The 17,882-nt window shown below is 39.8% G+C and overlaps 1 protein-coding gene across 1 annotated transcript in view; it reads left to right on the top strand.

Moving 5' to 3' along the window:
- EFHC1 (EF-hand domain containing 1) overlaps positions 1-17,882 on the top strand; it is a 59,840-nt gene that overhangs the window by 27,873 nt on the left and 14,085 nt on the right. The window contains exons 6-9 of the mRNA XM_059701427.1: positions 4,388-4,608; positions 13,396-13,536; positions 17,060-17,273; positions 17,645-17,792. Of these exons, the coding sequence (XP_059557410.1) occupies positions 4,388-4,608; positions 13,396-13,536; positions 17,060-17,273; positions 17,645-17,792 (724 nt within the window). The remainder of the gene's footprint in view (positions 1-4,387; positions 4,609-13,395; positions 13,537-17,059; positions 17,274-17,644; positions 17,793-17,882) is intronic.

The following is a 17,882-nucleotide window of genomic DNA, read 5'->3' as shown; positions in this document are numbered from 1 at the left end:
GGGCACATGCCCAGGGGATGTGCAGGAGGCAGCCAATCAATGATTCCCTCTCATCATTAATGTTTCTAAATCTCCCCCCCTCTCCCTTACTCTCTGAAGTCAATAAAAATATATTTTAAAAAGAATGTTCTATTATAAAAATGCCATATTGGTGGCATATGACATATCTCATGGTTGGATGGCTGACAGAACTCTGTAAATGTTCATTGATTTTTTGGGGAGTTAGGAGATAAGAAATTCCAGGTATTGAGCAAGAGGTTTGTCTTAAAGGTTATAAACAAAGTGGCTGTCTGAAGGCTAAATTCTTGGCCTGCACAGTGTTTAAAAAAGAATGCAGTGTTATTTGGGGGTAAGGAGTTGGAGATTTCTATCATTGGGAGAGTGGATAAACAAAATGTGATGAAGGTATACCTTGATAAATATGTAGTGTTAGAAGCAGTAAACAGAATGTACAAGAAAGCAAATAGGTGCATCTTAAATACATAGTGCTGTGTAGAAAAAAAGTCAAAAGAGATGTATAATGCAATAACGTTTGCATAAAGTAAAATACACACAAAACAATATACATGATACACAATAATAAAAAAAGCTGCATGTTAGAATGGTTGCTTGCGAGGTAGAAGAGAGTGAGATTGGTGAAGAGAATAAAAGGGAGTAAAATTGTTTTAAATTAAGAGAGTTAACATTTAAATCTCTTTTTTTGAAAAACTGAGAATAATTGCTAACACAGATTGTATTCCGTGCTAGCAACAACTGGATCTGTGCACTGGTTCAACAGAGTTTGGCTGCTGCCTGTCATATTCTTATATATAGCCTACTATCCAACCCTCTTAGAGTCCTAAGACATTAGGACTGAGGTACTAATTTTGGCCTTTCAGATTGCTTAAATGAGCCTGAAATTTCTACCATCTGGAACTGATAAAAGTTAGATTTACAGTAAATTAAAAGAAAGAATGGAAATGTCAGCAAACCTTGAAAAGAAGTGTCACTAAAACCGAGTTCCTTGAACTCTCAGGTTCCACGCTTGACTCTGCTTTATTCATGTGGCCTACATCTAAAATTTTCACTATATAATCGTCCTGTTCTGTCCCCATGTACAAAAATTAATTCAAAATGGATCAAAGACCTAAATGTAAGACCTGAAACAATAAGTTACATAGAAGAAACTATAGGTACCAAACTTACAGACTGGCGTTGTAGAGAACATTTTATGAACTTGACCCCAAAGGAGAGGGGAGGAAAGGCAAAAATAAACGAATGGGACTATATCAAACTAAAAAGCTTCTGCACAGCAAAAGAAACGGACAACAAAACAAACAGGTAGCCAACCAGATGGGAGATGGTAGTTGCAAATAGTAGCTCTGACAAAGGTTTAATTTCCAGTATATATAAAGAACTCATAAAACTCAACACCAAATAAATAAACAATACAATGAAAAGTAAGCAGAGGACCTGAAAATACATCTTTCCCAAGAAGACATACAACAGCCAATAGATATATGAAAAGATGCTCAACCTCACTGGCAATTAGGGAAATTCAAATCAAAACTACGATGAGATACCACCTCACACCTGTTAAAGTGGCCATTATCAACAAGACAAGCAACAACAAGTATTGGAGAGATTGTGGAAAAAAGGGAACCCTCATTCACTGCCGGTGGGAATGTAGATTGGTACAACCACTATGGACAGCAATCTGGTGATTCCTCAAAAAATTAAGAATAGAGCTACCATATGACCCAGCAATCCCACTCCTGGGTATATACCCCAAAAACTCGAAATCATGTATTTGCAAAGATATATGCACCCCTATGTTCATTGCAGCATTATTCACAGTGGCCAAGACATGGAAACAACCAAAGTGTCCTGTGATAGAGGACTGGATGAAGATGTGGTTCATATACACAATGGAATACTATTCAGCCATGAGAAAGGATGAAATAGCGCCATTTGCAACAACAGGATGGACCTTGAGAACATATGCTAACTGAAATAAGTCAGTCAGAAAAAGCTAAGAACCATATGATTTCACTCATATGTGGGATATAAAACTGAAACTTATAAACACAAACAGTAGTGTGGTGGTTGCCAGAGGGATGGGGGTGGGGAGAGAAGTCCTAATATAAGGTGAGAGGAGAAGATTTGACTTTGGGTGGTGGGCACATGGTGCAATATACAGATTTTTTTATTTTTTATTTTTTTAATAAATTTTACTGTTTTTTTACAGAGAGGAAGGGAGAGAGATAGAAAGTTAGAAACATCGATGAGAGAGAAACATTGATCAGCTGCCTCCTGCACACCTCCCACCGGGGATGTGCCCGCAACCAAGGTACATGCCCTTGTCCGGAATCGAACCCGGGACCCCCCAGTCCGCAGGCCGACGCTCTGTCCACTGAGCCAGACCAACTAGGGCCAATATACAGATTTTTTTAACATAGAACCCACACATGAAACCTGAATGTTCATGTTGACCAATGTCACTCCAGTCAATTTAATAAAAATAACACTAATCATCCTGTTCTATAACTTCCCAAATTGTAACAAAGTTTTCATCAGTTACATGGAGAGGCAGCATGTTAACATGTGAAGGGTTCTTTTAAGAGGTAGGAAACATATGTTTTTGTAAAAGTTATTGTTAGTTATGCAGCAGGATAGAAAAAGCTAAGCTTCCATCAGCTAAGTAAATAATTTCTTTAACTAGAAGGAGTGTAGAGTTGATGTTTAATTGACTCTCAAAGCCATTTATCCAATGGATGATTCTTACTAAATTCAGTTAAACAAGAGTTACGTGTCTGCTATGGGAACTAGTTCATGTGCTAAGTGCTGTGGAGGATAAAATGAAAATGTAACTTTCAGACCTAGAACCCTTGTCCTTAAGTTCCTTTTAGTGACTGGGGAAACAGGTCACATTAGTACACAAAGCCATTAAACAATAACACAAGTGTCCAAGACTATCTGATTATATAACTAGTTATGCCATGTAGACAGAGCTCAGAAGAAGAGATGGGAGCTGGAGTGACTAAAGAAGGCTCTGTGGCAGAGCTGGGTGCCAAATATTTAAAGAACATATAATTTCAAGCTTCATATAAACTCATAGGAAAGAAAAAGAACTTCATTCATTCATTGTTAAAAAAAACTAAAGACACCATGAGAAAAAAGAACTACAGTCTCACTCATGAACATATGTGCAGAAATCCTAAACATCATATCAGTAAGATAAATCCAGCATTATATGAAAAAGGTAATTGTTGGGCAAACAAGGATAAATGGCTGGAACACACACACACACACACACACACACACACCCAGATCTCTCAGAACCTTGTTTACTGAGGAAAACTCATGGAGTCACGAGCTGTGTCCCCACTGCCCATCACTTACTGGGGTAACTCAAAGGGATCTAGTAGGGTTAGGCACTGCACACTGGGAGGAGGGGCTTTTAAGATGCCTGGTTGGGAAAATACCAGCCCTTCTTTTAGCATGATCAAGGGCTAGAGTTCATCCCTTTCTGTGTGATATAGCAGAATGTTAGCCTCCTTTTCTATTTCCCATCTTAGCAATTAACAAGAGAATACCAGTCTGCCTCTCCTGCCTCCTGAGATCAGAGTTCTGAGGCCAAGCTTTGTGGTTAAAGCTATGCAGTGTGATACTTTACCAGAACCGATTGACTACCTTATGGTTTCCAACACTTAGTTCTCATAAAACAGTGTGACAAAATTGGGTTTATTCCAAAAAAGCAAGGTTGATTTTACATTTTAAAAATGTGTCGATTCCCCAGATGTAGGGATCACTGTAATCATCTTGCTCACTGTCCCTGCCTCCTGTCACAGGACTAGGTCACACTGTCCCAATAGCAGTGATCACAATTGAAATGAAGCCATTTATTTGTGTAATTGTTAATATCTGTCACTTCAAACAGAATGCTTTCTTCATCAAGACAGGAATGTTGTTTATATTGTTAATTGTTGTAATCTCAGTATTTAGTAGTGTACCTAGTACATGGTATATGTGATCACTGATAATTTGTTGGGTTCCTTCTAGATCTAATACTCTACACAAGGACTTTTTTTTTTTTTTACACAAGGACTTTTATTGTTTTTTCCAGCGATGATTTCTCCTGAGCATTAATTCTGTTAAGATCAGTGACCTGTAGTGATAATTGGAACTGAACATGGGGGAGAGACTTTACAAAAGCCATCTGGGGTATTATTTATGTGTCCTGTCAACAGATGGAAGTACACAGCCTGTGTTCCCCTGGGAATGTAGAGGAGGCCCTGACCCTTGACCAGAGCCAACCACTGCACTCCGTCAGGTTCTCAAGAATGCCCTGCTGCTGTGTATCCCATCCTCATTCCTTCTTTCCTCTCTCCCCGCTCTCTTACGTTAGAGAACTTCCCTAAGTGTGTGCTGGAAATCTCTGACCAGGAGGTGTTGGAATGGTACACTGCCAAAGACTTCATCGTTGGGAAGCCTCTCACTATCCTTGGGAGAACCTTCTTCATTTACGACTGTGATCCGTTTACTCGGCACTATTACAAAGAAAAGTTTGGAATCTCTGATTTACCCTGTATTGACGTAAGCAAGAAGGAACAACCTCCTGTAAAACAGGTAATGGAACGCTAGTTCTGAGTGTAGTGAGATAATTAATATTTTGATGTAAAGTTTAAGAAAAAGGAAAAAAAAGACAGGTGAATATCCAGTAAAAAAAAAAAAAAAAGGCAAAAAACAGACAAAAAAGAAACTGGACAAAGCATATGAAATAGAGCAGTTCACAAAAGAAGAAATATAAATGGCTAATGTACATATGAAAAGAGCCTCAACTTAATTGATAAGAAAATAGAATGTAAATAATGAGGTTTTGGATCTGTTTGATTTTGAAAGACTCGCGATAGCTTATGTTTGCCCTGGCGTGAAGAAATATTTTCATGTACTGTTAAAGGAGGACCAATAAGAAAAACCTTTCTGCCCTGGCCAGAGCGGCTCAGCTGGTTGAACACTGTCCCATGCACCAAAGGATTGAGCCCCAGACCTGGGCATGTGTCCTGACTGGGAATCACATCAATCACTGGTTTGATTCCCAGTCAGGACACATGCCTAGGTATGGGGCTCAGTCCCCAAGAGGGGGCATGCAGGAGGCAGCCCATCGATGTTTCTCTTGCATGTTTCCCTCTCATCGATGTTTCTCTCTCATCGATGTTTCTGTCTCTCCCTCTCCCTTCCTCTCTCTGTAAAAATCAATAATAACATATTTAAAAATGATAGATAAGTAAATAAGAAAAAAAAAACTTTCTGAAGTCAGTTTGTCATCATTCTAATTTATTCAAAATAAAATGTTATGTATTTCTTGACCAAGAAAATCTGTGTGTGGTTTTAATTTCTCCTTTTATATCAAGTCTTGCATTACTTTTATAATATTTTTTTCGCTTACATTTTTCAAAAAGACATTTTTCACATTCCAGATCCTGAGGACATTTCATTGTTTCTTGCTTATTTATCAAACCCTTTCACTGAAAAACTGGTTGACAGCAAAACAAAAACTGATTAACTGAAGATGTTGGAAGATGACTTTCTTTCATTGCAACATAGCTTTCCTTAGAATCACACTGAACTACAGAATTCAGTTCTGAGCACCACAGAAGTCCACTCTGACATGAGAGTAAGTTCATGGTGCTTTTAATGCACTGAAATAGTAAAATGGTAAACTTAAGTCCTCAGAGTGGCTCAGCCACATATTTTAGAGTTTCAAGTGAGAATTGCCCATTTTAAAAATTACACATTATACAAAACATTCAAGAAGTGTCTGAAGTATTAAGGTAGAACAGTATCATGGACTGAAAGTGTGATTGTTTTTATACCTCTTTGGATTAGGAGCGAGTCATACAACCTCTTTGTCTGTTGCTCATGTATAAGGAAGGGCGATCAGACCTCTGACTCATTTCTGTTGCCACTGTGTGTGTAAAATAATGTCGCCGGGCTGTTTTCTTTTCAAAAGAGAGACAACAGGATGGAATTGAGTTGCTTCAGCCCAGGCCCTTACCTTCTCCCCATCTGCTGCCTATCTGTGTGCCCTGAGCCTCCATTATACTGAATAATGTGTGGTTCTGCAGGTGCTACATTCTGATTTACTCCATTGGACTTTTGCGATGCTCTTCACCTGCTTAAACCACTTTTCCATCATTTTTTTCACACGACTCTTTCTTATTCTTCACAGCTCAGTATAGGCTTTCTCTCTTCCAAGAGAGTATCTCTGAAGCTCCAGGCAGGGCTGGCCACCACCTGTGTGTTCCTGGGGTGCTCTATGCCCCCAGCACTCATCTATTACATTAAAATACCTGTTTATGCATTTTCTCAACTAGGCTGTAAATTCCTTGAGGGCAGGAACTATATTCTGTACATCTTTGTGCTCCTAGCAACTAACAGTGTCCAGCAAATCAGAGGTATGTATACTGTATGTCTCTTGAAGTAGGCTGAAGAAGACTGCCTGATTAGTATGTGTTTGCTATCCCAAAAGATCTCTTAAACAAGCCTCCTAGAGCCAACATTTCATTAAAACAATGCAAAGAAGAATTTGGAATTTGGTGTATGCTGTGAGTTCTCACGGGCAATAAAACTTCTGGAAGCAAGTGTAGGTGGTAATAATATAGTCATGCGTCATATTTGGGTCAACAATGGCCACATGTACAACAGTGGTCCCATAAGATTATAATGGAGGTGACAAATTCCTATCACCAAGTGGCGTTATAATGTCACAGCACAGCACATCACTTACATGTTTGTGGTGACACTGGTGTAATCGTGCACTGCTAGTCATTTAAAATTACAGCTCATACAGTTATGTATGGTACATGATGCTAGGTAATGATAGTAAATGACTGTGTCACTGGCTTATGATTTCAATGTACTAAACTTCTTATCATTATTTTAGAGTGAACTTGTTCTACCTACTTAAATAAAGTTTGTTGTAAAACAGTGTTATGCCAGCAGCAGCCTGATACATTTTGTGTTTACTGCGTCTTGACCGCATCATTTTCTCTTGTGATTAATCTTGTGTAGTTTTGCTCATTGTGGTCCCTACACATACAAATCCACTGCTAATGTTGCCAGTGACTCATCTGGATGCAAAATGAAAATGATTAAAGACTACAAAGGTAGACAATTAGTGATGGCTACATCTTTCCAGTCAGGCATGTCCCATTCCACCATAGCTACAATCTTGAAGAGCAAGAACAAAGGTAATGAGACTGACAAAAATTTGAGAAGGGCCTGTGTTAGATATGGAGAAACTTCTAATGACCCAGATGGAAGAGTAGACACAGCAGTATGTCCTCTCGGCACCACAAGGATCACAGCCACAGCGAAAGATTTGTTTTTGATGTTGAAAGAAAAGGCTGGTCCAAGCTTTGATGTGAATTTATCACTAACTTTAGGTGGTTTAAATTATTCAAGTATTGTTATTCATTCCATAATGTGAGTGTTGATGTGAAGGCAGCTGAGGAATTTTGGAAACTCTAGATAAGCTGATTGTGGAGCAAAATTATCTGCCAGAGCAAATATTCAATATGGATGAGACCTCCATATTCTGGAAACAGATGCATGAATGGACTTCCTTCCACAGGAGGCCAAGTCAATGCCAGGTTCCGAGGCTTTTAAATACAAAATAACAGTCTTGCTTAGGGGCAATGTTGCCTACAAATCGAAACCCTTGTGATCTGGCACAGTGAGAACCCCTGGGCGTTCAAGCATATCGATAAGCACACATTGCCAGTTTCCTACAGGGACATGGAAGTCATGGGTGACTCAACTCCTCTCCCAAGATGCCCTCCTGAATTGCTCTGCCAGTGAAATGGAGTACTGTTTAGAGAATAACATAGCCTTCAAGATTTTGCTTATTGATAATGCTCCTGAACATCCTTCTTTTATTGGTAATAGTCATCCCAGTATCCAAGTGCTATGTCTCCCTCTAAAACCCCCTTTTTGATGCAACCAATGGATCAAAGAGTTATAGCAGGTTTTAAGGCCTAGTACCTGAGGAGGGTCTTGAACCAGGCTATTGCTGCAACTGAGGAAGACACTGATGTAATTCTGGTGGGATTACAACATTTTGACTGCATCAAGAACCTTACTTGAACTTGGGGTGATGTCACCAAGGAGTATATGAATGGCATCTGGAAGAAGACACTCAGGAGATTCACCCGTGACTTCAAAGGCTTTATCAAGGATGAGGATGTTGCAAAAATGAAGACTATGGTTGAGATGGCAAATGACTTTAGCCTGAGTGTGGATGAGATGACATGGAGGAGCTCCTAGAGGTGGATCCTGAGAAATTAACTAATGAAGAGTTGTTGGAACTGGAATGCATAGGTGAAGAGGCAAGAGAAAAGGAAACTGCAGGAGAAGAAAAAGACGAACCCCCAAGAAAATTCACAGGGAAGGTTTTAGCAGAAGCTTTTGCAGACCTCAACACACTCTTTAGAAAGTTTGAAAAATGGACCCCCAACACCAAAAGGTTTGTATTATTAAAGAGGAATGTTCATGATGCATTATTGGTCTATACGCAGATTTATGATGCTTACAAACAACCCAAGCTAACCATCATGGGCATGTTTCTGAAAACAGTGACACCTCCTCAAGAAGAGCCTCAGGCGGGTCCTGCAGAAGGTGTTCCAGAAGAAGGCATTTGCTCTCAGAGGAGAGGACAGCTCTATGTGTGTTACTGCCCCTCAAGACCTTCCAGGGGACAAGATGTGGAACGGAAGACAGTGATATTTAGGTCCAGACCCTGTGTAGGCCTCGGCTAATGTGTGTAGTTGTGTCTTAGTTTTTAACAAGACGAGTTCTGAAAAAATTTAAAAATAGAGAAAACTTATAAAATAAAGATATAAAGAAAAATATTGTTATACAGCTGGACAAAGTTTGTGTTTTAAGCCAAGTTTTTTCATAGAAGAGTTGAAATTTTTTAAAAAATTCAAAAATTTTTAAAGTAAAAACATTACCGTGAGTTAAGATTAAATTATTGTTGAAGAAAAATATCTTCTTATAAATTTAGTATCGCCTAAGGGTACAGTGTTTGGAAAGTGTACAGTCATGTGCAGGCCTTCACATTCACTCCTCCCTCACTGATTCAGCCAGAGCAACTTCCAGTCCTGCAAGCTCCGTTCTTGGTAAGTGTTGCGTACAGGTGAACCATTTTTTATATTTATAGCATGTTTTTACTAGGCCTTATCTATGTTTAAATACAGAAATACCACTGTTACACTTGCCTGTAGCATTCAGTATAGTCACACGCTGTGCAGGTCTGTAGCCAGGAGGACTAGGTTATGCCATATAGCTTAGGTGTGTAGTTGGCTATACCACCTAGATTTGTGTGAGTGTGCCCTATGATGTTCACACGATGCTGAAATCACCTGATGACGCCTTTCTCGGAACATATTTCTGTCATTATGATACATGACTGTACCTCTTGCTATCAGTTGGTGTGTTTTTTTTCTGATAGAACTCTGTACCATTGAATGTGCCTCACCCTCAAATTTTTGGCAGCATTTGATGGAGTATATATGAAAAAATACCATGGGAACAGATCTAGATTCTGATCAAGCCAACTATTCCACCACTTTAGTTTACAGATAAGTGTAGTGTAAGATAGCGGTCCAGGGGGCTTTCCCAAGGTCATATTGCAAAGTGCAAGGGTGAGTTTTACCTAAGCAGGGGGTGGGATGGGAGGGATTGTAACAGTGGTGCACCTTTTGGAGCCCTTTGATCCATCTTTTGAGTTGATAAGAGCTTTTGAGTCCTAGGATACTTCTCCATTCCACTCTCATTACCATAATACTTTTTTTTCTCTTAACCTGTCTTCCAAAGAAAGTAAAGGATGGGGAGACTTGGATAGCAGAGAGAAGTGAAGAACTACGTAGATGTTTGTTTTGCTTATCAGTCACTCTGTATACTAAAACTACCCCCATATATATGGCACATTAATTAGAGTGTTTGGTCAGTTTGTTTTCAGTAAATTCTCTATATTACAAATAAATTAGCTGCCTATTAATAAAAGTCTGTGTTGGAAATGAGTAAGAGAGCTCCTCTTACCAAACTGCAAATACATTTAGCTCTCCTTAGTCTTGACCCTTCAGTCATTTAAACCCTGAACAACATAGTTGTAAAGCAGGGATGGGACACAGTAGCAGGGTCTAGAGGGGTAAAGCTGGAGCCAAGCTAATGGTCAGGGGCAGACGTGGATATGAAAGGGATATATTCACTTTGAGAATCACAACACTCATAGGTCAGGCTGATCTGCTAGCTTGGGAGTAAGTAAACATGGGTCCAATGGCCAGAAGTGTTCCCTCTCAAGCTGGCTCCATATGGAGACGTGCTGGTGAGGCAGAGGAGGAAACCAAGGACCAGGAGAGCTAATCTGGTACGGAGATGGCCCCTAAAGGCAGTACGTGAGGGGATATGGGACTTTCACGCTCATCGTTATACTTGCTTTGTTTAGATAGCCTGGGCAGAAACTCTGGTGGGTGGGTCATAAGAGGAGGAGTAACTAGGAGTGAGAATGTCCATAGTCAGAGGAGTGGCTCATCTAGATTTAAACAGGACCCAGGCAGTAACTTGGAGTATGAGAAGCCCGGTGCCAGGACTCCAAGTATATGGGCTGATATTTAGGGAAGGTCTTCATTCCAAGCAGAGCAAATGAGGTGCAATTCAGGAAAAGCAGGTAGAATCTTGTTGAACACAAAAGGAATTTGAGAGGAAGGCACTCAGAGGCTTACAGGTATCTCCCTATTTCAAAATCTCTCAACCTCCACCCCCATCCCCCGACCAGGCCGCTGTCATTGTGTGTTATTGCAGATGCAAAGCAAGTTTAGATCCTACCACTGCATTTCTGCCTGGCCTCCAGAGTAATGCAAAACTTACTAGTATTTGGCATCTCACACAGGTCCCTCTGTCCATGAAAGCTTGTACATTCGTTGAGCAGTGGTGTTGCACTTGGAGCAAATTAGGTCATTGCCCACCCACCAGATCCTCTGTCATATTCCAGCCATGATGATCACATCACTGCAGCCCTGGCAAGTGGAGTGCAGGGTCAGTGTTCTGATCACTACACCTTGAATGAGCATGGCAGAGTTACTGGGTTTTGAGGGAGTACCCTATTACAGATGGACCAGGGATCTTATAGACTAATTTGTTAAAGTGCCTGGACATAATTTATAAAAAGATTTGGGGAAGGTATCTACTAGTTCAAGTGAAAAACAAGGTACAAGCTGAGTTTGCTAAGAAAGCATAGCAAGGAATCAGAGAAAAAGGACTCTGATGCTTTCTAGCTAGTATTGATGAGAGAGTGGATAACACCCTCAAAACTACTTAAGCTTTGAGACAAGCAAATCCTAGCATCCTACAGCAGTGATGGCGAACCTATGACACGCGTGTCCAAGGTGACACGCGAACTCATTTTTTTGGCTGACTTTTCTTTGTTAAATGGCATTTAAATATATGAAATAAATATCAAAAATATAAATCTTTGTTTTACTATGGTTGCAAATATCAAAAAATTTCTATATGTGACACAGCACCAGAGTTAAGTTAGGGTTTTTCAAAATGCTGACACACTGAGCTCAAAAGGTTTGCCATCACTATCCTAGAGTGATGCTTTCAGCTCTCTGTGGAACCTGAATGAGAAATGTAAGCTCATCCTATATACTTCTACACTACTCACCAATGAAATTTATTTTGAGTTTGCTCCTTCACTAGGAAAGGAGAGTTCTCAGTACGGCTGTCATCCCTCTTCTGTGAGGCAAAACTCAAGTAATGAAAATATTAGAAATATGGAAGTAAAGAGGGAAAATGAACCAAGTTGATACCATTATAATTAACTGGTTATTAATAGTAGGAAAGGAGCAAAGGGGGAAGCCAGAGATGATAAGCTTGGCCATTTGGGAAGCTTAACCAGGAAGCTGCCATTTCACACTTTCTCGAGAAACACTGGTCCATTCCCTGCAGAACACCTGGAGAAGGAGAAGGGGTCCAACAAAGGGGAGATGGATGCATGCGCAGAGAAGTTGGGATGACTAGGGGAGGTTCCTGTCAGTCACACCTGGGAACAGAATGGGTGTGGCTAATGCAAGCCCATGAAAATGTGGGGCTGCATAATCCCTTCAAGGAGTTTGCCCTCATGTTGCTTTTGTGACTCTTGACTCATGGGGCACTGTCGCTCCTGCTTCCTTGCTTTCGCCCTTGTTTCCTCCATAGCCATGTGGCCTGGGAAACCCTGCATGCAGTGGACTGATGGACTGTGGCCGGAAACACAAATGAAGCTACCCTGATGCTGTATTGGATTGTGCCAACATGGAATGGACACTCTGGACACTGACTCTGATTTTAGCCCTGCTAAAGCCAAAGCTACACTTCTATGGCAGGACTGAGGGAGAGGGGGCCTTGGAAACTCAGGGATGTAATTCCACAAAAATAAAAATCACTCATTCTACCATATGAATCTCAGAAAATTCTCTCTTTTTTTTTTTTTTGAGATATCTCAAGAATTCCACTTCCATGAGCAACAGGTGGGGACAAGGACCACCCCCCACCCCCCCACTTCCACCACTAACAAAATCATGCTAGGATGGTCACAAGGGCCAGGATTGGGCCTGGGAGTAGGGCCAGGTAAGGGGTCAGTGAACATCAGCAGTAGTTTCACTGTAGCCCTGAGAGTTACTTTGTAGCATCAGCAGTCACTTCTATAAGGAATGATCAAGGTACAAAATCTATAAATAGCCCTGGTTGGTGTTGCTCAGTGATTAGAGTATTGGCCTGCACATCAAAGGGTCATGGGTTCGATTCCCAGTCAAGGGCATGTACCTGGTTTGTGAGTTTGCTCCCTGCCCTGGGTTAGGGCATGCGCAGGAAGCAACTGGTTATATGTCTCTCTCTCATCAATGTTTCTCTCTCTCTTCCCCTCCTGCCTCCTTCCTCAGTTCCTCCCTCCCTTCCACTCTCTCTGAGAAGCAATGGAAAACATATCCTCAGGTGAGGATTAACAACAAAAAAATCTGTAATGATAAAAGCATAATATGCTAATTAGACCAGACAACCTTCCGGCCAAAGCCAGGGCTCTGAGTGAAACCTGCGCCTGCCAGCAGCTGGAGGGAAGCCCAGGTCCCGGGTGCCAGAGGGAAGCCGGTGCCTGCAACCGGGGGAAGGAAGGCCTATTCTTGCACGGATTTCGTGCATCGGGCCTCTAGTCTATAATAAGAGGAATGGAATATGCAGTGTGTTATTTTTTCTGACTACATTTTAAATATTGAAATATCTTTTAAATGTTTTCTAGATTTTTCAAAGAAACTTAGTTACTTTGTAGTTTTTAATACAAATAGCATCTGCTTCTTGCTTCCTGTATTTCTTCAGGAATTACCTCCCTATAATGGTTTTGGACCAGTCGAAGATTCTGCTCAGAATTGTTTTGTTCTCATTCCAAAAGCTCCGAAAAAAGATATTATTAAAATGCTGATGAATGAGAACAAGGTGCTTCGTTTTTTGGCTTCACTGGTGAGGATAATTTTTATATACTAAGATTCTGTTCTGTCTCAGTATCGTGCCTTGATGTATGTTGGATGCTGTTAAGTATGGTGTCCCTGAACCAAGATGTAGCTCAAGGCCAATCTCCCACAAAAATCTTTCCTTAGATCATTAATCTTCCCCTCTGCCCCTCAAATTTTGGCAGCCCTTTTTGCATTTTTAATTAAGTAGTTATGAAAGCCTGATTTATATTCAATTTATTTATGTGTCTGTGTGCCTTTGCAGTGTACTCTGACTTCCTTGAGGGTAGGGACCATGCCTTACTAATTTTTAGCATTACTTGTCATATCTAGCTTGTTATATTTTATAGTCACTAAATATAATAAAGGGACTCATTTATTGATATCAGTTAACTAGATGTTGCCTTTGAGAGGTCATATGGCTAGTGGTTGAGAACATAGGTCTGGAAAGAGACATAAATTTAAATTCTGAATATTCCACTCAGGCAATTCCCTGAATTCCCTGAGGCAAATTACTGATAGGAATTCAAAGGATAATGTCTTTTAAAAATGGAAAAAATGTAGAAAAAAATATAAACATTTTATTTAGAACTATCCACATAAATATTAGAAATTAAAGTAAATTACTTCTGGGAATAGGAATTGGGAGTGGGAAGGGGTAGGCCAGGTGATTTCTCAAATTACAGGCAGATTTGGAGATGCTGTTAACTAGTGAGACAATTTAGTACTATAAAGATATTTGCCCCAAATTGATTTATGGTTTCAAAGCAATTACAGTCAAAATCCCAAAGGGTTTTTAATTTTTGCAGATTGACCGATTCTATTATTTATGTGGAGATGTAAAGCACTTCCAAGCATGGCCAAGACATTCTTGGAGAACAAGATTGGTGGATTTGCTTAACAAAATATAACATATATTAAAAAGTCATGTAAAGTAATTAAGACAATAGAGTATTTGTGCAAAGATAGATAATTAAACCAATGGAATAGATTAGCAGCGGTCACCAACCGGTGGTCCATGGACCACTGGTGGTCTGTGAGGTCCGAAAGGTTGGTGACCGCTGGATTAGAGAGTTCAGAAACTGACTTACACACATTTAGATACATGACTAAGGGCACTGCTGAGGGATTAGGAAAGGAAGGCCTTTTCAATAAATTATATCAGAACAATTAGATATCTATTTGGGAAAAAAGAAAATATGACTCACCTCAGACCAAATATAGAAATTGATTCTGGGTGAATTTAAGATTTAAATGTGAAAGGCAAAGCAATAAAATTTCTTAATAATAATAAAATTTTAACCTTGTAGTAGGGAAAGATTTCTGTAGTGGTACACAAAAAGCCAAAATTGTTTCAAAAACTGATAAATTTGACTACATTAAAATGGACATTAATGTTCCTCAAAAAACACCAATAAGAAAGTAAAAAAAGGAAAAGACAGAGTGGGAGAAGATGTCATTGCAGAAATCAACTAAGAACTCATATCCAGAATGTCTAAAGAACAATCTAAAATCATTTTTAAAAATAAGCAAGAAACTTGAGCGGGCATTTTACAGTAGAGGATATCCAGAAGGCCAATAAATGTATGAAAAGGTGCTCAGCCTTTTTAGTGATCAGGAAGCTACAAATTATAACCACAAAGAATTGCTCTCACCTACCAGGATGGTTAATATGTTGGTGACAATATGGAACAATAGGAAATATACTATCAGTGACGCTCACTTAGGAAAATAGTTTGGCCTAATCAAACATACCAGGTTGTGCCAAAATAGTACATATATGTGCACTAAGAGATAAGAATGTCCCTAATAGCATAATCCATGATTGCTAAAAATAAACCTGGATGTCCATTTATAGGAAACTGACTGGATAAATAAAATGGCATGTTTATATAATGATTTGAATTCTGTTCAGCAATGAAAATTAATGAACTACATTTACAAATAACAAGGATAAGTCGCATAAACATAACTTTAAATGTAAGAACTCAGTCACAAAATAATACATATTATATAATTTTCTTTATATTAAGATTCTAAAAAAACAGGCAAAACAGAACTGTTTAGGGATGCCTGCTTTGTGGTAAAACTAAAGAAAACCGTAAACTTAAGATAGTGGCTTCTTGGGTGGGGGAAGGATAGGGTATTGATTGGGAGGGTGCTTTCTAGGTTCTGTCAATGTTGTTTCTTGACCTGGATGGTGGTTACCTGGGTGTTCACTTTATGAAAATTTTTTGAACTGTATATTTGGGGGGGCGGTTTGGTCATTTTCTCTGTGTGTTAGAATTCAAAGTAAAAAAAATCATTTAAAAGAATACCAGTAAGACTAATATTAATAAAGAATTAGTGTGTACCTTCCTATGGGTAAAGGAAAAAAGAAGTGATATTCTGGTTGTGGTAATTTTCAAAGGGTTTTCCCTGGCCTGGTAAAAATAGAGGGTATAGCCATTTAGCTCATCACAAACACTCTGAAGCAGCGGTCACCAACCTTTCAGACCTCACGGACCACCAGTGGTCTTCGGAGCCCTGGTTGGCGACCGCTGCTCTGAAGGATGAGTCCCCAACCCCCTTGCTATGGCCTTGCCTGTGGCCCTGCTCAGAACTTTATATTTTATTCTAAGTGTGATGGGAAGTCTCTGGAAGTTTGAGAATAGAGGAGTGATATGGTTTGATTTTTATTAACTATATTGTGGATGTGGTGTTGTTGTTTTTAATTTTACAAGGGTATCCAATCAAAAACGTTTGGAAACCATTAGATTAGGGAATGTGGAAATTATCTTACTAAGAGGAAACCCAGTGTCTTTCTGCAGCAAATGAGAAATGATTACACAAGTCCCTGGTCTAAATGAGAAGATGGGTGCGAAAGGTGTGATATGGGAAGATTTTAGTCAGGAATAAGCATGTGTGTTTTTAAGCTTGTTCCACCTGGAATTGTGGCTTAAAGGTTATGTAATCACTCTCAGCGAGTTGATTTGGGAGAAGTCTTGTCTACATGATAGTTTCTCAGAATCACTTTTAACTCTACGATTCCTCCCTTCTTAAATTTTCTTTTAAAATTATGTATGTAAATGGATTTGTTTAAAGAACTAAACTCTGCACAGGCATCATAGTGCCCATGAAGTTGAACCTAATGTCAGCCAGGAGGTTTCACACTGGCAGCCTATGGGCAGAATGTGGCGACCTACGCGCTTTGTTGGTGTGCATGGTGCTTGAGAGAGTTTAGGTCAGTGTTTTCAAGCCAGGGCTTTATACAGTACTCCAGATTGCTATCTTCTCATGCAAAATTGGAGGATCTAGCAGCATTGGGCCTACATTCCCACGAGGCAACTATCAACTGCAGTTGAGTTGGGGCAGCCTTTAGATGAGCCATGTCCTTTCCCAGCCACCAGAGTCCCTCCCATACTGTTCATTTATATTATACTTTATGTAATAGATTTACATAATAAACCTAATCCCTGTAGGTATTTTACTTGGGGGCATCTAGATAATTCATGTACTTTCATAATACCTTTTTTTTTCTTTCACTTTTCTAGGAATCCCCCTACCCAGAAGACAAAGACCGCCGATTTGTCTTCTCTTATTTTCTAGCCACTGACATGATCAGTATCTTTGAGCCTCCTGTTCGCAATTCTGGTATCATTGGGGGCAAGTACCTTGGCAGAACAAAAGTTGCCAAACCACACTCTCCGCCGGGAAACCCCATCTACTATAGCCCTAGTGACTTCTTCATTGGCGCTGTGATTGAGGGTAGGTCTAAACCCAGGTTAGGCTTTCTGACTAGCCAAGTGAATTAAATGTAAGTAACCCTTGTAAGAGACAAGTGGGCTGCATTCCAGCAGAGACAAAGCTAATATCCTTACATATGTGGTCCAATGTCTTAATCTCCTTCCTTCCCAATTAAACTGTGAATTGGTTGCATTTGGGGGAGCGGGGGTATAAATATAGATCCTGAGCTTCCTAACACTGAACAAATGACTGCATATAAGTTTCGAGAGTTTTGAAAGTTCACTGTGCATGCATGTGCATGTCTGTGAATTTGTTATTGGAGGGTCAGTATTTACTCCTGATTGCATGATAAAAGCATAACCAAGGTGAGTGTATCTCTGCCTTCTCCCCAGTGTTTGGCCACCGGTTCATCATCCTGGACACAGACAACTATGTCTTGAGATATATGGAAAGTAACGCTGCCCAGTATTCACCAGAGGCACTCTTGTCGATTCAGAACCATGTTCAAAAGCGAGAAGCTTCTGCACCAAAGTTGGAAAAGTATGTTTGATTGTCTAGGGAGCATTTTGGCTCTGACACATGTGAGATATTCAGGAAATAGTTCTTGACAAATTGAATGGGTAACCCCAT

Source organism: Myotis daubentonii, chromosome 6 (assembly GCF_963259705.1).
Source record: "Myotis daubentonii chromosome 6, mMyoDau2.1, whole genome shotgun sequence".
NCBI lineage: Eukaryota > Metazoa > Chordata > Mammalia > Chiroptera > Vespertilionidae > Myotis > Myotis daubentonii.
This window is presented reverse-complemented; position numbering and strand designations above follow the sequence as displayed.